This window comes from Lepidochelys olivacea (assembly GCF_965140295.1).
Source record: "Lepidochelys olivacea isolate rLepOli2 genome assembly, chromosome: 2".
Classification (NCBI taxonomy): domain Eukaryota; kingdom Metazoa; phylum Chordata; order Testudines; family Cheloniidae; genus Lepidochelys; species Lepidochelys olivacea.
In genome coordinates, this window is record NC_140412.1 from 172,984,244 (window position 1) to 173,006,347 (window position 22,104).

At 41.3% G+C, this 22,104-nt stretch overlaps 1 protein-coding gene across 1 annotated transcript in view; it reads right to left on the reverse strand.

Moving 5' to 3' along the window:
- Window positions 1-22,104, reverse strand: part of CNTNAP2 (contactin associated protein 2) — a 1,667,645-nt gene that overhangs the window by 104,344 nt on the left and 1,541,197 nt on the right. Inside the window, exons 19-20 of the mRNA XM_084620442.1 lie at window positions 10,837-11,082; window positions 8,080-8,213 (exon numbers count right to left, since the gene is read on the reverse strand). Coding sequence (XP_084476568.1) covers window positions 8,080-8,213; window positions 10,837-11,082 — 380 coding nt within the window. The remainder of the gene's footprint in view (window positions 1-8,079; window positions 8,214-10,836; window positions 11,083-22,104) is intronic.

Genomic DNA, 22,104 nt, shown 5'->3' on the forward strand with positions numbered 1-22,104 from the left:
AGGATTCAATGCTGTTTTTGTTGCACTGCTATCATTTGCTTGTTTTTTTCTGATTTGCTTGCGGGACTGGGCTTCTTTGTAGTTAGTGTCAGGCAAGATATCTTTTGATATGTCTTCAAATCTTTCAAAATCATTCCTCAAAGTGTGTAAGTGGTCTGCTAATGATTGACAGAGATCTGCACATGTTTTCAAATCCAATTCTTTTTCTTGGAGAGCTTGACTTGTGTGGTAAAAGTGGTGTAAAATTTCATTCCACATGGTCAACATGAATTCAAACTCTAGTTCTTGCATCTTGTTTGCAATGTTTTCTGCTTCTTGTATAGTTTCTCCCTTTTGTGACTGGTCTTCAGCTATACTTTCTAATGCATCCACAATCTTTGAGTAGGACTCCAGAATTGCACTTGTTGCCACTGTATGTGTCTCCCAGCAAGTATTAGAAAGAGATTTCAACACACAATCATTGCCCAAATATGTTTTAAGAACTGCCCATTGGTGTGTTGAGGCAGAGAAAAATGTATAAAGTAACTGGACTGTTGAGAAAAAACTTACTGCCACTGGACAACAATCAACAGCACTGCGGCCAACAAGATTGAGAGAGTGTGAAGCACATGGTATGAATATGGCATATTTGTTCTGTTCTAAAAGCTTCTTCTGCATTCCTTGATAATGCCCTGACATGTTGGCAGCATTGTCATAAGATTGACCTCTGTACTTTGAGAAATCTGTTTTGCAAAAGTGACACAGATAATGCAGTACTTGATTTGCCATTTCTTCACCAGTGTGGCTTTTCAAATTGAGGAATGTTATAAATCATTCAACTGGTTTTCCACCTGTGGGAGACATATCTTAGTACAATACTCAATTGATCAGCATGTGAAAGATCAGGTGTAGAGTCAACAGATAAACTGAAGTACCCAGCAGTACTTATTTCATCCACAATAGCTGAACAAACTTTGTTACTCATTAGACCAATGAGTTCATCACATATTGTCTTGGATAAGTATGATGGATTACCTTCATCAGCATTCCCATATTTTGAGATATGGCTTGCTAAAAATAGGTCAAACTGAGCCACAAGCTCCAACAATCCCACGAAATTTCCATTCTGCAATGATCCAAATATATCATTTGATCCCTGGAAAGGCAGACCACATTCAGCTAATGTTTGAACAACAGCTATAACACGCTGCAAGACAGGTTGCCAGTATTCACGCTCCCCTTTAATATTTTCTCACAATTTTTGTGTCAATCCAAAGCCCTGTCTTCGGTTTAAATATGTCAACATTGAATCTCTGTGAGTAGTGCTATTTTCATGTTGTTCAATTAAAACAGTATTCCGCCAGTCACTAAATCCATCTGCAGCAAACTGGGATGTTGAAGGTTTATATGCAAAAAGTTTGCAAACAAAACAGTAAACAGACCTTGTTGATGGTGAATACAGTAGCCATTCTCGAGTGTAGTTCTCACCGTTCGCTTTTGTCACGGTTCCTCCCCCACTCTGAACTCTAGGGTACAGATGTGGGGACCTGCATGAAAAACCTCCTAAGCTTATCTTTACCAGCTTAGGTCAAAACTTCCCCAAGGTACAAAATATTACCCCCGTTATCCTTGGACTGGCCGCTACCACCACCAAACTAATACTGGTTACTGGGGAAGAGCTGTTTGGACGCGTCCTTCCCCCCAAAATACTTCCCAAAACCTTGCACCCCACTTCCTGGACAAGGTTTGGTAAAAAGCCTCACCAATTTGCCTAGGTGACTACAGACCCAGACCCTTGGATCTTAAGAACAATGAACAATCCTCCCAACACTTGCACCCCCCCTTTCCTGGGAAATGTTGGATAAAAAGCCTCACCAATTTGCATAGGTGACCACAGACCCAAACCCTTGGATCTGAGAACAATGAAAAAGCATTCAGTGTTTTACAAGAAGACTTTTAATAAAAAATAGAAGTAAATAGAAATAAAGAAATCCCCCCTGTAAAATCAGGATGGTAGATATCTTACAGGGTAATTAGATTCAAAAACATAGAGAACCCCTCTAGGCAAAACCTTAAGTTACAAAAAAGATGCACAGACAGAAATAGTTATTCTATTCAGCACAATTCTTTTCTCAGACATTTAAAGAAATCATAATCTAACACATACCTAGCTAGATTACTTACTAAAAGTTCTAAGACTCCATTCCTGTTCTGTCCCCGGCCAAGACGACTACAGACAGACACAGACCCTTTGTTTCTCTCCCTCCTCCCAGCTTTTGAAAGTATCTTGTCTCCTCATTGGTCATTTTGGTCAGGTGCCAGCGAGGTTACCTTTAGCTTCTTAACCCTTTACAGGTGAGAGGAGCTTTCCCCTGGCCAGGAGGGATTTCAAAGGGGTTTACCCTTCCCTTTATATTTATGACAGCTTTCATGCCGAAAAATATTTTTTGTGGACAATATCTTGTTTGTTTGCCATTGGTAAAAGTCCGACATGATTTTTCAAATGGCCTAGTGTGGTGTTGACAGTCATTTGGTCCATGATCTATCCAGTAAGCTACATCATCGGTACTGAAATCAACCCACATAGCAGGATCTTTTCTCCTATTATTTACAGCATGAGCAGGTTCATTCTCTGACACATCCACACATTGCAATACATGACAGGACCTGATTTCCTCGCATTATTTCGATCTATGTTAGTAGGACACCCCCCTGGTTTAGGTGGGGATAAGTAATAAAAAGAGAACAGAAAAATGGGGGAAGAGTGTGTAGTGGAGTGTAAGGAAGTCTAACAAAGTTCTGATTTTTCCCATGATGACTGCTTTGATGCTTTTTTTGAAATATCAAATTTTTTAAAAAAAAATCTCATTTTTTTTGGTGCCCCCTACTTTGCTGGTGCCCTAAGCACGTGCTTCGTCTGCCTATTGGGTAATCCAGCCCTGCCCCTCCTCCCCCTACAGTCATGGCTCTCCCCAAGAGCCACATGTCCAGTATGGTCCTGGAACATTGTTTTTCCCTGCCCCTGCAGCTACTCACCATTTTGGGGGTCTTGTGGCTCATGTGTGCTTGCTGGGGGTCAGCCAGTTAGTGACAGATATGTGAATAGTAGCTGAAGTACAGTACCCACTGCACTGTACTCAAAAGGAGAAGGTTGGATTGGATACCTGAACATACACAAATCTTTAACTATCCTGGGGCCTCACCTCCCCCTGGGACCCTCCCTTCCTGCATCCCCCTCAGTGCTGATGTGGTTTTTTGGTTCTCTCTCCCCTCAGTTGTTGTTTTTTAATAAAAGAGTTGTTTTGTTTTAACTGAAAGCAAACAGAGCCCTGCAAAGCATCAGGCAATTTTCTTAAACCTTCATAGTGCATCATCTGCACCAATCACAATCACCTCCTAGCATTACAAGCACAGCACTCCCGAGCACAGCAACAAATATTAGTGGCTTTCAGCTTCAAATTGCTGTCTCAAAGCATCCCTGATCCTTATGGCCCCCATTGCACCCCTCTACTAGCCCTGGTCTCTGGCTGTTCAAATTCAGCCTCCAGGAGATGAGCCTCAGCAGTCCAGCCCTGAGTGAAGCTTTCACCCTTTCCTTCACAAATATTATGGAGCGTACAGCACACAGCTATAAGCATAGGAATATTGTCATTGGCCAAGTCCAGCCTCCCATATAGGCAGCACCAGCAGGCCTTAAAACAGCCAAAAGCATGCTCAGCAGTCATTCTGCACTTGCTCAGCCTGTTGTTGAACCGCTCCTTTCTGCTGTCAAGGTGCTCCATGTATGGCTTCATAAGCTACAGCATTAAGGGGTAGGCAGGGTCTCCTAGGATCACAATGGGCATTTTGACTTCCCCTACAGTGATCTTCTGCTCTGGAAAGAAAGTCCCAGCTTTCAGCTTCCTGAACAGGCCAGTGTTCTGAAAGATGTGGGCATCATGCACCTTTCCAGACCAGACTGCGTTAATGTCCGTGAAATGCCCACAGTAATCTACAAGCACCTGGAGAACCATTGAGAAATACCCCCTCCGATTAATGTACTCGGTGGCTAGGTGGTCTGGTGCCAGAATTGGAATATGCATGCCATCTATTGCCCCTCCGCAATTAGGGAAGCCCATTTGTGCAAAGCCATCCACAATGTCACGCACGTTGCCCAGAGTCACAGTCTTTCAGAGCAGGATGCGATTAGTGGCCCTGCACACTTCCATCAACATGAGTCCAACGGTTGACTTTCCTACTCCGAACTGGTTAGCAACTAATTGGTAGCAGTCTGGAGTAGCCAGCTTCCGTGGTGCAATCGGCATTCTTCTCTAACAGCAGGGCAGCTCTCATTCTCGTGTCCTTGTGCTGCAGGGCTGCAGCGAGTGAGGGATCCATTCCTGCAGACCGAAGATGGACCGAAGATGGAGAGCTCACAGTACACAAACTGTTGACAGATGGTGCCAAATTCAGATGGAAGCACAGGGATTGCTGGGATGTGAAGCAATGCATCATGTGGCATTGGGACAGGATCCAGGATGCCCCACAACCCCCTTTGCCTTCCCACAACTCTTAGTGGCAGAAGAGGAAGATTTGCTCTGTGGGATAGCTGCCCAGAGTGCACCGTTTCTGTCATAAATATAGAGGGAAGGCTAACCACCTTTAAATCCCTCCTGACCAGAGGAAAAACCCTTTCATCTGTGAACTCTAGGGTACAGATGTGGGGACCTGCATGAAAGACCCCCTAAGCTTATTCTTACCAGCTTAGGTTAAATGCTGCCACCACCAAAGTGTTACACAAAGAACAGGGGAAGTGCCCACTCGGAAATGTCTCCCAGCCAAAATATCCCGCCAAGCACTACACCCCCTTTTCTGGGGAAGGCTTGATAAAAATCCTCACCAATTTGCATAGGTGAACACAAACCCAAACTCTGTGATCTTAAGAACAATGAAAAAGCAATCAGGTTCTTAAAAGAGGATTTTAATTAAAGAAAAAGTAAAAGAATCACCTCTGTAAAATCAGGATGGTAAATACCTTACAGGGTAATCAGATTCAAAACATAGAGAATCCCTCTAGGCAAAATCTTAAGTTACAAAAAGACACAAAAACAGGAATATACATTCCATTCAGCACAACTTATTTTATCAGCCATTTAAACAAAACAGAATCTAACGCATATCTAGCTAGATTGCTTATTAACCCTTTACAGGAGTTCTGACCTGCATTCCTGCTCTGGTCCCGGCAAAAGCATCACACAGACCGAATGAACCCTTTGTTTCCCCCCCGCCTTTGAAAGTATCTTGTCTCCTCATTAGTCATTTTGGTCAGGTGCCAGTGAGGCTATCTTTAGCTTCTTAACCCTTTACAGGTGAAAGGGTTTTTCCTCTGGCCAGGAGGGATTTAAAGGTGGTTAGCCTTCCCTTTATATTTACGACAGCTCCGAATACTGCTGCAAGTGATGCAAGTGTGAACACGTTATTGTGCAGGCAGCTGACAGTGTGAACACACAACAGCGGTTTCCCTTCAGCGCTCTCTGAGAGGCTCTGTAACTGCTGGTGCTGTAACTCTGCCAGTGTAGACATACCCTGAGAAAATAAGTCACTTTGATCTCTAACACCCACATTTTCAAGCACAGAGGAGTGCATATCTTCCCAGATTCTGAGAAATGGCAGGTGATATTAATCCTGTGTCTCGGAATGGGCTCCGTATCAGAGGTTAGTGCAGCTCACCAGAACAAAACAATGCCTTCTTCTCTAAAGTATGTATATACCCATGTTAAAGTTGCCTCATTTACAGGGAAAAAACAGGTAAACCTCAAAGCCTTCCCTTTTCTGGGGTATAAACCAGAACCAAATTAAAATCTTCCCTTTTCCAGGGTATGATATAGGTAGTATAGGATTTTTCCTATCATGATCCACTCCTTTCCTTATTCTCTTTTTCATGCTTATCATCTGGGCCCTGTAGTTTAATAAGCCCCACCTGCATCTGCTCCCAAACTATTTAACCCAGTTTGTTCCATACGTCTGCTGACCTGACAGGGTAAAAAGCCCTCAACCTAGTTTACCCTATCAGTGCAACCCTAAAGGTGTGTGGAAGCCTCCAAGGACCCAAATGGGTAGTTTACTCTCTCTCACTCAATGTAATGTTGGATTAACCCCATGAGAAGCTAGAGTTAGGCTAATTAATGCAAGGCTGGCACCCTTAACTGTGTTGGCATTTTCCAAATAGAGTATGGGAGAGGGTTTTATATCCCATCACCAAGTTCTAGAACAAATTGTAACAACCAGCCATATATGTTCAGGAAACATTCCAGGCACCACAAAATAGAAGCATTAAAGTCCAGAGGAAAAACTGACTGCAAATCTTACCTGATATCAGTTTATAGTTTGATAAATAAGAAACACCCTACCAAAACAGTTTGGTGAATAGTCTGTACATGTTACACAGTTGCTAAGGCTGTGACTCTTTACAAACATAAAAGTAACTTTCTGAAGAAATTCTGCCTCAGTGCAACCAAAGTGATTCTGAATCAGAGATGAGTGCATACTTGACTGTGAGCTTCAGGCATATGATGCCATAATCCACTGACAAAGTTTTCCCCCTGCCGTTTTTTTACTGGCAGGTATCCATTTTGATCACCTCCTGGTGAATACAGTGACAGCTCCCATCCTTGATCTTTTGGCTTGGTTCCCAAGGAGCCCTCCTCTTGTTATATTTTATTCATGGTGCCTGCTGTGCTGGTTCCCTCACATTATAAACTAGGGGAGGGGATTAAAGAAGACAACATAAAATAAGGAAGTCAACTCTTTGGATGCCTTAAGTATGGACCAGCTATCTGAGATTCCTTGAGGGACCTGCTGGTCAATCTTCAAACATCCATCATTTAAATAACTAAAAAAACAACCAACAAACCCTGCCAGAGAAATGTTTCCCTTTCCCTCATTTTCTCAAATGTGGAGTTTCTCTCCAAAATTACAATGTACTAAGGTAGAGGAAGGGCAATATTCAATTCTACACTAATGACAGAATTAAGGTCCCGTATCTTACAACACATTAATGCTAGCAACAGGATTTATACCAGTAGAAAACCCAGAAATTTCCCCTTTCTGGTGGACATACAGCTTTTGTTTCTAGCCTTAGTAGCTCACAAATACTATGACATTATTATATACAATAAATCTACTTTGTGTACTCTTCTGAAGTTTTTAAAATGTATTTTCTGTTTCTAAGGCTTGGATAGCTGGAGTCATGGTACTAAGGGAGCTTGGCTATAAAGGCAAAAGAACATGTAAAACTGTGCCAAAACCATTTTTCAATACTTCCTAAATATTTCTCAGACAGTTTTTCTATAAAATTTGAGGCATTTGTACAATAAATGAAGCTGCGGTGTGGTATAAGGTTTTATTGGCACTTGTCTGGGATGATATGCCTATTTTATTTTTGGTTTGCCATTTGTAAGTTCTCAGTCTAACTGAAACAAATGGCAGTAAAGCTTTTATACCACACCATTTGATATTCTCCATATATTTTCACATATGTGACAGGAACTGAAAGCAGAACTATCTGATTAACATATATTTAAACAAAGAAAAGGATGTTTGGAAAACATTAACTGCTTCTCACAGGGCCTCTGTGAGGTACATAAATAGTATTGTGCTCATTTACAGAGAAATAAACTGAGGCACAGATAGGTGAAGTATTTGCCAGTGTCACACAGAAAATGAATTAGGACTGGAACTCAGGAATCTAGAGTCCTAGGCCCTCAGTCATACTCCTTCACTTATGTCCCAAATCCTGCCAACACTTATGCACATCCTTAATTTTATGCTCTTGAATAGCTCCATTGGCCATAGCTCCATTGAGCTCAGTGGATCTATTCATGTGCATACATTTAAGGATAGGCATATTGGAAATTTTAGGGCATTGGTAAGAAAGAAAGGATGCTCTTATGACTAGCTCACAAGACTTGGATTCAATAGATTTGGGACCAGTTATGCTATGTTGTAACGTGTATTCATATCTTTGTATGGAAGGCAATAATAGTAATATTTGGTATACCTATGACTATCACTGTTAGTAATAAAGCTATATAGTATCCAAAGGCTCAGATGTATATTTACCTGGAGAACTATGTCCCTTTCATTCCGTGTGACATTAACACTGTGTGGCTGTCCATTTGCCATGTTTCTGTGGTCTACATCAATGTTATATGGCTCTCTTGTGCCTCCAAGGTTGTATCGAATCTGTAAGCTTCCTATAGAAAGAAATGTACAACATTTTTAGCTATTTATACCTTTATTTCCCAGAGCTTTTTTCCCCCCTCTTCATTTCACTTTTTACTTGTGACCTCCATCATTTCATATTTAAATCGCTCTTGGAGTTGAGCTCTGCTGCAGAAGAATTTAAATAGGAAGAGTCAGTGCCTGATCATTTAAACCTAGTGGGGTGGTAATTGTTTCCAGTTTACAACCATAAACCAGATAGTGACCAGCATCTCAAACCAAAGCAGCTGCAAACAGTACTAACTAAAAAATAAACAAGTCAGAATTATACATGGAATGGTATGAAAGTGACTTATAAATGTTAACATATAAAGCAAGACTGTTCTGTTGAGATTGTTATCCTTGCCCGAATAAAATTTTTAAAGCTAAATACAGAAACAAAAGAATAAGAGTTTTATTTGGTAGAGGGAATAAGGATTTCCATCAATAAATTAAGGATACTTATGTAATAATTATATCATCTGATTTATGGCAGATTAATATTGAAATTATATGTGAACACAAAAGGCTTTCTTTCAATCCCATTTAGTTCTTGTTTATGGGTCAGGTGTCCTTGGGGTGTTTTGAAGGACTCTGAAGGAAAACTTTTAGTATTTGACGCAAAAGGGTTTTGACAAATGGGTGCTTCAAGTTAGGTTGCTAAGCAGAGGTGGTCAACATTTTTTCATCGCAGCTCTTTTTCAAAGGAGAATTGTTTTTCTGAAACAACATTTTTTTGCAGAAAATTTCAATATTTCATCAGAAAACTGAATGCCCTCACACCAAAAAGTTTTCAGTTTTTAGCCAAACCCCAAAATATTCTGATTCAAAATGATGTGGTTATACGCCATGGGAGCTGTAGTTCAAATATGTTATGCTTTCATTCTCTCTGGCTAGAGCTTACTTCTCTCATGATGCACTGTGGCCAGGGATTCCTATGATGCATTCTCTCCCCTCACCAAGAGAGGAAAAGTTTGTGCATGTTTAAAGATATAGTTTGGCCAAAGGGCCCAGCACACAGAAGAGAATAGGAGCATGAGGCATTTGAATTACAATTCCCATAAAACATGGAAGCCCCATTTTGAATCAAAATATTTTCTTTTTTGATATTTCAACAAAAAGTCAGAATTTTATACTTCCCTACCACCTCTCTCTATGTCTAGCAAGCTCTACTTCTAAGTACCTATTTAGACATCTAAATAGGTAGCCTGATTTTCAGAAGTGCTACGCACCCAACAGTTTCCACTGACTTCCAAAGACATTACCGCGTGAGGTCAACACTTCTGAAAATTAGGCCACTTATTTAGAGGCCTAAAAGTGGATTTAGGTGTGGATTTAAAGCAACCTTTACTGAAAACATTGACTATATGGTTCTAATCTTATATTTGAGTTATAATTCTGCTGGAAAGGTTCCATCTGTATTTATTGATGTAATATTTATAGCATTAGAATTAAATGATAAATATGGCTCCAATCCTGCAATTTACAATGTGTGGGCAGAGGCATACATCTGCACATAGTCCCACTGAAGCCAAAGGGTTCTGCAAAGGTGCAGCTGTCTGCCTATGTATTGTAAATGTGAGGACTGGGGCTTATATTAAAAAGATACAAGTGCATTTGTGAGCTTTGATGGGCTCTTTATAAACCACAAAAGCCAGGACTATTTTAAAATTCTATATAATGCAGCAGTCCAAATGCAAACTGGAAAAAAAAAGTTCCATCTTGTCCATATGCACCGCTCCTCTTCTCAGAAATACCACTCACTGCCTCCCTGATCTTCCCTTCCCAACAATGATAAGCTGCACTAAACATCTGAGAATGAGTTGATATTGTGGCTGCTTACAATTAAGTGGCACTGACAAACATTGCTTAGAGCTTGATCCTGGAAACACTCTGGCATGTGAATAAAGTAACTCACAAACCTAAGAGTGTGCAGGATCAAGCCATGGACTTTCACTGTATTCTTTTTGATTATGTAACAAACTAATTTTGGGGTTGGGGTGGGAGGGGCAACAGCAACAGAGGATATCACAGTGCTATAAAAAAAGAGCTAAATTCATAAAGAAATTTAGGCGTGATGACACTCATAATCACCACACCTAACTTTTAGTAGCCTAGAAAACCACTGGGATTCACAAAGCCTGGGTTAGGCGCCTACGCTCCCTATACAATGAATGAGGAGAGACAGAAGCCTCAGAACAGGACTAAAAAAGCCAGCATGCTAGGAGGCTCCTCACCTAAGCTAACCAATGGGAGGTGCCAAGCCAAGGGGAATGTTCTAAGCCCTACCTCCTCTCTTGGAGATAGGCGCCTCCCTCTGCTTGGGATTCTCAGCTGCAAACCATCTCTTGGCAGTATGATCTAAATCCAACCCTATGGGCCTGACTTTCCACTCTGTTACACCAGTTGCATGTGACTCCATTGACTTGAAAAGAGTTATACCAGCGTAAAGCTAGTGCAATAAAATACAGAATCAGGCCTTGTGTCTCCTGCTTTGAATTTACATGGCTGTAGAGATCTTCTCATTAGCTCATGGCTTTTGCTTTGGCTATTGTGTGCCAATTTTTTTTTTATCAGTAGTAACTTCAGTGGAGAAAGCTCAGAATGATCACTTACCAGATGGCTTGACAAGCACCGCCATGTAGTCCTGGGTGTAAGAGCTGATGTACAGGAGGACACAAGGGGACTTGGTGGTACTGAAGCTGAAACTGAGCACCTCCTTATTCAAGCTGAGGTCTGAAACAGTGTTATCATGGTCTGTAGAGCTCAACATAGTTCGGCTGACTAAGTCTTTCACACTGATCCCTGGGGACTGGAAATTATATCGGAGCCACATCCCCTCTTCAAAAAATGCTCCAACATCTTGAAAACAATAACAGGAAGAGTGGTAAAGGAGAAAGTGAATGTGCTGAGACATTATTTGAAAAATAACAGGAATAAATAGCAATAAGTAAGTTATTATTATTGAATTTAATTGGTGCACCTTTAGATGTCTATCTAGGATGAAGAAATGAAGCACCTTGCAACCATTAACAAATCGATCCTCATAACTTCCCTAAGAGGAAGGAAAGTACTATCCCCATTTTATAGATGGAGAAATGAATACATAGAGAGGTAACCTAACTTGCCCAAGGTTACACAGAAAGCCTGTAGGACATCTGGGAATTAAACCCAATTGCCTGAGTCCTGGGTTCAGTCCCTTGCCCACCAGACCACTCTTGCTCTCATACCCATCAGACTACCATGTTTATAATGTTTAGAAAGAGCAGATAGAAGGATTAAGAGTGACAAGAAAACAGTTAAAAAGAAAAAGGAAAGTGTAGGCTGAACCAAGAATAAATTCTGAAAGGTGAGTTCTACTGGATTGTGGAATAATCTTATAGGGATTGTTGAACGCTCCAGCACTTGAGAGATTTAAAATGGGATTGGACAAAGAACTGAAAAACCATCTACTGATGGGGCAAGTCTACATTGAAAAGGCTGAGGGGTATTTACCAACTTTAACTTCTAAGAACTTGTGTTTTTGCACTGAGGTGGCTGAGGGAAAGAAGGGAGCTCTTTTCCCTCTAATGTCCCTAGCAGGAGGCAGGCACAATGGGGCTATTTGTGGTCCTGAAGAATCATCAGAGAAGTTCAACATGCCAAAGATGATGTGAACTGGTCAGTAGGGCATATAGCTAGGGCTCCTTTCCCTTGAGCAATCTGCTAGCATTTAGAGGCTAATGGTGGGTGAAGAGCACATTGTACTCTTTTGTGTGTGGGAGGGGGGGCGGGGGGGTGCACATATGAGCATTCTTCCCTCAATGCCTTGGAGACATCCTGTGAGCAGAATGCCTCCCGTTAGGCACTACACTTCTATACCCTTCTCAATGTAGCTATGGTTCCCAAAGTCAGAATTTAGCCAAAAGAGGACAGCAATCATATCAATAACATTTAGAGAAACAAAATAATTAAAACATTAAAATCAAATCAGCATTTAGACCAAGTAATTAAAGCCAGGCCTTTGTGAACTTTCATATTCAAAAGAGAAGCTGCCTCTGCTCATTTCTACCAATAACGCTGCACAATCTTAAAAATGTCTTACAAGACAATAATTCAGCATTAAGGCCCTTCCACCCTGCCACTACCCTAATATTATTTACTACCTCACATCAAGAGAATAGATAAAGATAGATCAAGCATAAGAAACACTAAACAGATCAGAGGGTCCTAGTGGAGAGAAAACACAGTAAAGAAAGAACAGGAGCAAAGAACATTTAAAACCTTTTCGTCCTACTAAGCATTCAAATGAAATATGTAAATAACTGATTTGATGTTAACAATTATAAAATAACTTATTAAGCTAATGATAACATTGTGACTTTTCTCACATCTATTATATTTCTGATACACATTGCCAGAGTCTTTGTCACTGGTGGAAGGGAGTATCCCAGAAAATTGCTGTTGAATGCACAAGTAATTACTATTGGCCAGGTTCTGTTGCTAGCCATATTCTGCAGAATAGTACCTTACTCCATGAGTAGTCTCGTTGTGTAGTTGCTACTCAGGAAATTCAGAGGATATTTCAACATTTGTTTTTGTCTTGAAACAAAATGAAAAGTTGAAATATCAAAACGTTTCATGGAATAAAAATCCCAAAATTTGATTGGTAAAATGTCAAAACGTTTCATATTGAGGCAGTTTGACATTAATTTGCATGCACTTGAAAAGTCATGATGCCTCATGAGAGTTGTCATTTGGATGCTGCATACCCCCTGTAGGGAGCCAGGGTGGCTTCCCTTCAAACCAGAGGGTAAAGAGCCACTCTCTCAGCCTGAGTGTGCAGGGCCAGACCAAGCTTACTCCAACCCCCAGAAGGGGAGGAGTGGAACAGGAAGTACAAAGGGTGGGACCCTTAGCCCAGTCAGGGCAGCACCAGGGAGGGAGACAGACACAGACTGCTGGCTGTTCCCTTCAGACCCTGCTGCCAAGCCAGGGGAGGCCCTGGGCCAGGAGAAACCTGACCTGGAGGAAGGACTGGGGCTACCAGCCGCCAAGTACGTGGAGGAACTGGAGGAGCCAGGCAGTAAGCCGGGCCAGTGTGAGCCTGACGCAGAGGGGGAGCTGAAGCTGCCAGCAGCTGAATACCCTGATGAGCTGGAGGGACCAGAGGGACCCACTCGAGAGACCGGGTAGGAAGTAGCCCAGGGGCAGAACAGCACAGTGCGGTGGGTCTATTTGGTCAGCGTGTTGCTTGCGGATGGCTCCCCGCTGACCAAGCGGCGGGACCCTCTCCTCCCGCCACTGTAAGGGCCCTGGGCTGGAACGCAGTGGAATTGGGTGGGCCTGCGTTCCCCTACCCTGGCCAACCCGCCTTGGGTAGCAGAATCCCGACAACGCCACTGACTCGAGCCGGCGCCCCACCTGCCTGAAGGGCACGCCACTGACGCTGGCTGGCGCACCTCTCTCCGCTAATTCCCTAGTGACAGAAAGGTGTGACCAAGGCCTGCCAGTGAGCCAGTAGCTCCCCACGGCCCCACAGCGGCTCGGTGGACCAATTGAACGCTGTCACACCCGCATTTCCCCCTATCGGTTGGTTGGGCTGTATCTCCCACTGCACTCTTTCTCTCTGGCAGAGCTGCTGCCATACATTGTGGGGGCCCCAGTACCACAGTGTATCATGGGAGATAGAGTGGCTAGGGAGCCTGGTCCATAGAAGAGAATGTGGGCATGAGGCATTCAGACTGAGGCATCAAGATGGCTCAGGCAGACAAACATTGTTTAACTGACCCGAAACGGAACCTTTTCATTTTAATTTTCCCTAAAGACCATTTTTTTTGGTGGGAAAATAGACATTTTCCCCATATTTTCCATCGAAAGAAATGGAAAATTCTCAACCACGTCTGATATATTTAATAGTACACTCCCACCTATTTCATACTTAAAACACATAATCCAAGACTAACATTGTTACAGAATACAGTGAAGGCTGACTTCAGAAAATACTCAAGGGAATGAAAAAACAATTGCCTACGGCTTGTAGAGAAACATAGCCATATGCAGTATATAGAGTGATACCCGGGATAGTTACTTAAAACTGTAGCTTGCCTAATAATACTGAGCTGTTGTACAGGCTTCAGTATTCAAGGTAACATTGAAAAAAAGCAATTTCTTTCCAGAGTTTTATTAACAAAAACATGGGCCATACTTTATGTTAAGGACACTGTCACAGGGTGGTCTGAGAGTCCTTTCAGGCCTTAATTACAGACCACACTACTTCAGGTCTCCTTTACTACTAGCCTGTTTTATTTTGTTGTTCCAGCAGGCCTCTGCCTATAGTGCTATTTACAAGCCCTAGCCAGTGTCCCCACTCGCTTCCGAGGAACGGAAGAGAGCACACAGACATCCTGCCTGCTTCTGGCACTCCACTCCAAGGCTGCCATCTTCCCAATTTATATGCATCCAGCTACTGGGGTTTCTTCTCCTTCTAATTAGTCCCTCAGCTGTAGTTCTACTCAGTTGATTGACCTTCCAATTAGGTCTCAATTAACCTATATTGGTGGGGTTTTGATGATAGCATGGTGAGTCTATCACAACCTATCACAGAGCCATGTATAAATAGTTTATAAAGGGTAATAGATATTATAAGTATGTTATAGACATTTGTAATATGTGTTAAATATGGCTATAAGCCAAGCTTATCAGCAACATTACTGACTATTGAACTCTATAAAATATGAGTTGAAAGCCATTTATTAAAACAACTATCATTTATTAACCCTTTATATACTATTTATACATGTATGCTTTATATAAAGAGACATCAGATTACCATCGAAACTGCTAAAATGTCAATATACTATACTATTTAAATAGAATTTCATTTTATATAGCTCCTTCCATATTTGAAGTATCTCAATGTCCTTTACACAATTATAAGCAAATACTAGTAGCAAAACAGAAGTGTAACCAAATACTGATTTTACAAAATATGCAGTAATATTTGCCTGGTATTGGAGGGTAGGAATGTGCCCTTAGCGAAAGGCAAGGTAGCTAAGATGTAAGAAAGGGGTTACATTACCAGAGATTTCATTGATGCCCCTTTCCAGTGTCTTGCTAAGCACTAGAAAAGATTTGTCTTCCTGTTACTTTATAACGATTTTCCAAGAATTGATATATTATATTGAGAAGTGACACTGCAGCCACATAAAACAATTGTCCAAGCTGTGATCTCACAGTCCTAGAAATGATGTAGAGCCACTGTGATAGATTTAGAGCTGTCATTTCTTAGGAGAAATTTTAAATCACCTCCAGATAGTTATGGGAAAGGCAATTTAGTTTAACATCTTTGTTTTTCACTAGACCCAATTTTTATGCTCGTTTGGATTAATAATTAAGAGGACTATTGTGCAAACACCTACCATCAAGTTTAGTGCTTACTCCTGTGAGTTAGTAGTATTGAAAATAGTGGGACTGCTTATAGTATTAAGTACTATGTACAGTAGTAAATGTCTGCAGGATTTGCCCCAAAATAGTGTCTTATGTAAATGTTAACAAATAACTGAATGATAGTTCTGTGTTACATCATTGTCTAGATGATGCTGATGCAGAAAGGCTACTTGCATGTGTGGTTGTTTTTTCAGTCGTGGGTGAAATTATACATGTATGTACAGGGCGAAAATCTGCTCTCAGTTACCCTGGTGTCAATTTAAGGCTCCCTGCAAAAACCCACATGGCTGCTACCTTATTATCCTTGAAATCCATCCTTATAACTCATCTTGCTTAGAAAAAAACATATTGGTTGGCAGGTGGTGAGCCAATATTACTGCTATTGTTTGGCTTTTTACATCTATTAATTGTGCACACAGCTCATCTGTAAAATTGTTTTTTCCTTTTCCCTCCCAGTCTGTTTGCTTTACCTGCTTCTTATGTCTTATCTTTTAGACAGCAAGGTCTCTGGGGCAGGGATAGACTTTTACTACATCTCTGCCAGTGCCTAGCACAATGGGGCTCCCTGGCTGGGAATACCAGCTCTCCCCTGCCCACCTTCTCACCAATGTGGGCTGAACCAGCATGCAAAAAACAAACAAAAAAATCTTTCATGGTTCATGTGACATTTCTGAGACTAACCTTGCCTATATTACAGTCTAAAACCTGCAAAATAAATGGAATGTTCTTGAAAGTAACTTCAGGTAAGGACACATAAATAATTACCAGAATAGCTGAATAATTATAAATGTACCATATATTGCAGCATACCCTAAAATCTGCCTCACATTTGCCTTTAAGAATCTTCGGGATACAGTTTACTCTGGATAGATCAGGACTTTTGTAGCAATTTATACATTTTGGGCTTGATCCTGCAAGGTGCTGAGTGCCCTGAGCTCAGGTTCCAGTTCAGCAAAGCATTTAAACACATGCTAAAGTCAACGGGATTTAAGCACACAACTAAATAGCCATCCTTTAAGGGCTTTGCTGAATAGGGATGTACTGATTGACTACAAAGGTAGGTGAGGGTGCTCAGAAGTGGGCCCATTATTTTTCTGTTAAAATATCAAAATCCAAAGGCAGATCATTTTTTCTAAATTGTACTCAGTTATGACTTTGAAATACTGATTGCTGATCAACGAGGAAATTATCTACCGGGAGAACACCAAACACTGATCACATTGAGGGTTTTTTTAAATAGGAGGTATCTAAGTCTCTGATCCATGGAAAACATTTAAGAATGAGTGTAACGCACTATTGTCTGAATGGATATTTTCCTGAATCTGCACCTAAATAGGGAATGACATTTTTTGTTTAGGAAAAATAGTGATTAAAGTAAAAGACAACTCCTTGTTGATGAGGTGTAGAGGAGATTCCATATACCCACTGTTGCCCTCTTTTGGAACATGTTAGATGAGATATCTGAAAAGAAGAGATCCAGGAGACAAAATATGGTAAAGGGTTACTGTGTACACTGTCCTTTCGAAACAAAAGCTTCAAGGAAGAGATCATGGCAGTAGTAGATCAGTTTTCTTTGGCTAGTGGCACATATTTCCAAACCAATATGCAGTGCAGTCACGCTCTGTTGACAGTCATAGCAAAAACATAAATAAAAGAAGTTTGGATTAGCTGTCTGGAAAAGCACTAGATAGGATTTGTGAAACAACAGAAGCAATTTTACCAAGCCAGAAGTATACTCTCAATATGAACCATATACCTTTTGCAAATCTACTCTCCCATTTAAAAAAGGGATGAAACAAAACCTCCATGCAAAACACAGATAGATTTAGAACTGACAAACTTATTCTGAGGTTCAAAATAGTTCCACCAACTCCCTACCCTCACTCTCAACCGATTATTTTCATTTTGGCACAATCCAGTTCCAATCAGACCCAGAGGTGTTGAAAATTTTGATAAAAGCTGTTCTTGTGCTATTTCCACCTGGACCACAGGCAGGAATTACCATAAATCTCAAAAGAAAGCAAGTTGTCATGAGATTTCCAGTCTAATGTTGCAGACTGATTCTTCTCTCCTACTGGTTTTACATCAGTGAAACTCCACTGACTTCTCTTTCCTTCTCATGCATCATCACAAGTAATTAAGATTCCGCAGGTCAAATGCTACCCTCAGTTATACCCGCAACCTGACTGTCTTCAAAGTGTGATCTTAATGACAACTGTAAAAGGCCATTGCCATCAATGGGTTTTCACAGGTCAGGTGTAGAGAACAGAACTTCATACACAATTCTGTCGGTGATGCACAAAAACGCTACAGAACCCAGATCCTTCTGCAAGAGCTGAGTTGCCTCTGTGCTGTTAACAGCAGTAAAAAAATTGGGTAAACTTACTGTAACCACTCAGATAAGCAGATAGGACTCTGCATGAATACAAGAAGCAGATCTGTTGAGTAAAAAATGCCATTTTCATATAGTTACTGAGATGTAGTGCACTTAAAGACAGGATCTCTCTATGGCACTGGCACTAGGACAGGCATCACTGTCATCTGATGGACTTCCAAATGAGTTCCAAACTGGGTTGTGATCTCCTTCCCCTATCCAAAAGAATTCTGGTTACTTCTGTGGGCTTAGTGTGTCTTAATAAAGCCTCATATGTTTTCTGCTGATTAGCATGACAGCTATGTTGTTAAGGGGCTTGTTTCTGGTGATGTGGTATAATTGTGCATTAAGGATGAAATCCTAGCCCTATGTAAGCCAATGCTAAAACTCCATTAACTTCAACTGGGACAGATCTTTACAATGGTTGTGGGACTACATCATGACAATGAACATTATGCTATCTGCACCACAGAAGGACACATGAAAAATTGCAGCAACAATGGATGTTTGTCTCTTTACTTCAGAAACCTCAGCTGAAATACAGGCTTATAGCTGGAAGCCATGTCCAGTGCTGAGGCTGCAAGCTTTTTCCTGCCCACAGGTACATAAGTATAATTATTCTTTTACACTGCCTGCCAATTATCAGATATTCAACCCCCTTTTTTTACTTGACTGGATTATTAGAGCAAGACATCTCATGACGATGTTTCCAACCAAGGGCATACACCACTAAATATCCATCCTTTAAGGGCTTTGCCTTATGGCTCGTGCACAGATTTTTAAGTGACCTAACAAAGCCTCTTTCCTTGTCGATCGTCCTTTTTTATGTTTCTCAACTCTGTCCCCTCTCCATCAGTACAGAGTATGAACTACCTACAGGAAGTATGTCAGGAAGGGCTTGTACTACCAGAAGTGCTAGACAGCACCAGAAATTGCAACTACTGCCAGACCGTGGTCACAAAGACTGTAGGACTGGTCTACACTACCGCTTAAGTTGATATAACTTATGTCGCTTTAGGGTGTGAAAATGACACTCCCCTGAGCAACGTAAGTTACATCGACTTAAAGCAGTGTCCACAACGGCGCTAAGTCAGTGGGAGACGCTCTCCCGCTGACATAGCTTCCACCTCTTGTGGGGATGGAGTAATTATGGCGATGGAAGAATGCTCTTCTGTTGGCATAGCGCGTCTTCACCAGACACGCTACAGTGGCGCAGTGGCATTGATGCATGTGTGCTGGCGTAGTGTGGTCGAGTAGACTTGCCCTAGACTGTTGAGATACCTGCTGGCCAAAGGATAGTAAAGGTAAGAGTCTCACTGTTTTTCTTGATCTGGGAGAGCCATTTCACTGAGACTTTTGAAGACAGTAACGATTTTCAGTTAACTGCTCGGTGTACTTAGGGTTTATTCTGCTCTCAGTCCTGCTGTGAGTTTAGTTTGTGCAGACAAGAAGTGGGGATTTAAAGCTTTTTCTAGAACAATTCCCAACATGTGTTCTTTGGCTGTCATCACTGTACATTTTTGAGCATTCTGGTGGTGGAGTCAAATGGAGAAATACAGCAATTATTTATTCCAATTAACAATACAAACTCATTAAATGTCTCTTCCCGATTAAATAGATTGGTGCTCAAGGCAGAGAAGGCAAAGCTGGAAAAATAACATGCGGTGATACCTTTTATGCAGCCTGACCAAAGCCCATTGAAATCTACGGTAAGATTCTCATTGATTCAATGGGCTTTGGATCAGGCTCCCGATGAAGTCATTTTATTCCACACTGTAAGAGAAGGGTGTCTATAATTAGAATTCCATTTTGCACAAATGCACCAAAACAATTCAGAACTTTTGTTCTACTTCGCTATGCATAGAGGGAAGGGGGTAGGCCAGAGGAAGGCTGGAGGGTGTTGTGCAGCAGCCACAGAGGGACATTACATTGGGGAATAAATTAGAACTGCTCCTTAGAAGCTCTCACTTATGCTGAGTCTGGTTGACCCAGGATCATGGAGCTTGCTCCCCTTCACTGCATCCAACTGGAGTGGAGATTCCCGCTGTTTATTTATATGAAAATATCCCAAGTAGGGGGGAAAAAAAGACAGGCGAAGAAGAAAGCTGCATAAAATATACATCAGAAGACCTGTTCCTGAAGAAAATGTTTTTTGCATGTTCCTGTGAGGTAGCAGTGGGTCTATGTGGAGATGCTCCCAGAAGTAACATCAGAGGATGTTTTCCAGTGTTGCAAGAGCAATTCCAAAAATATTTGCAGTGGCTTTCTGCAATCTCCATCATTCCATGGGATGATGGCCCAGTGGTTAGGGTACTAGAATGAGGCTTGGAAGATATGGGTTTAATTCTCTGCTTTGCCATAGGCTTCTAGTGTGCCTATGGCCAAGTCACGAAGAGTGTGTTTTTACAGCACAGTTAGTTCCCGTTATAAACTCTAGTGTTACCCTTAACTCGACTCCTGTCCACTCACAAAAAACACCTAGTTTAAGTTAAGCTGGGCATTAAACTCAAGCTAGCTGGCTTATCAGAGGGGGTGGGTCAAGGTGCGAGTGATGCTGATGTTTGAGCGAGAGGTGCAGTGAGGATGCAACAGCTCTAGTTACAACTACTCAGCAGTAGCTAATTGAATCACTCTGTGCTGCTAATCATATTGCTCTGTGTAATTACAGTGTTGTTTTGCAGTGTGGCTGCTCTCCCTTGAACTAGGCTTGCTTGAGTGCAGAAATTCCAGTGTATTAACTTGAGTTTACTGTTACAGTGAAGACAAGCCCTTAGTCTCTGCCTCATTTCCCCATCTGTAAACTGGGGTTAATAATACTTCCTTACCTCACAGGGGTGGTCAGAGGACAAAATACAGACTAAAAGATTGTGAGGTGCTTGGATACGAGGTAATGGGGGCCATAAAAGTATAACATATGGATACAGCATACAGGGGGGAGGGATAGCTCAGTGGTTTGAGCGTTGGCCAGCTAAACCCAGGGTTGTGAGTTCAATCCTTGAGGGGGCCATTTGGGATCTGGGGCAAAAATTGGGGATTGGTCCTGCTTTGAGCAGGGGGTTGGACTAGATGACCTCCTGAGGTCCCTTCCAACTGTGGGATTCTATGATTCTATGAACCCAGCGTGAGAAATTTGAATCTGCTCTGCCTTCATATGGATCCTCATTCACAGCAGCTAAAAAGCTTGCTGTAGGGGCTCCATTCATCTCCAGTAAAAAAATTGAATTCAGTGGATAATAGCACCAGGGCAGTCCTATTGTAATTGGCTGACAGAGAAGTTGAAATTTATCATGCTTTCTGACCCACAACTGTCAGGATTTTTGAAGTTATCCCTTATTTATTTGTTTCCTGTATACAGATAAATAAAACTCTGCTCTTTATTAGAAATATATTATGACCAATGGTAGACTGGAAAGCTTTATCCCACTACTTTGCTTTGTATTCTGATTGAAATATCTCTTTGAGTAACGTGAGTGAGGAAGGGGAGACGATTTTTTTGGATTAAAAATCAAAGAAAATATTTTTCCAATAAAGAAATTCTATGACTTTATGAGAAATGTAATTTTCAAAGCAGCAGATACTGCATTCTCAGTAAGAGAGTACATGCAAGACACAGAGATATACTTGGTTAGAACCTCTTCACGGAATGTATAATATTTTTCACAAATATATCTGTTCAGTTAATATGAATGCATTATTAGTTACCTTTCTGTACAAACCAACTGGACCCTGCAATCTGATTTATGCGGGCAGACATCTGCCCCTATGCAGAGCCCAGATTTGCATGATCAAGGCCAAGGATTCATAATCCAGAGAAAAGTCCTTATACAGTTATGTTTGAAAGACCAAGGCCATACTGAATATAATAGATGCAGTATTTATTTTAGCTCACAAGGTCTTCAATTCAATGAGTAATAAGAATTAAAATGTCACTTACTTTAAAAAAATATATTTACAGCAAAAACATTCAGGCATTTTTAAGTAAATGGAGTTGCATGTGTGTAAATGGGGCAGAATTTGGATCTGACCAAGTGTCAGACTGTAGGATTCTGTCAGAAGCTGAAGAGCTGTTTTTCTGACTCAGC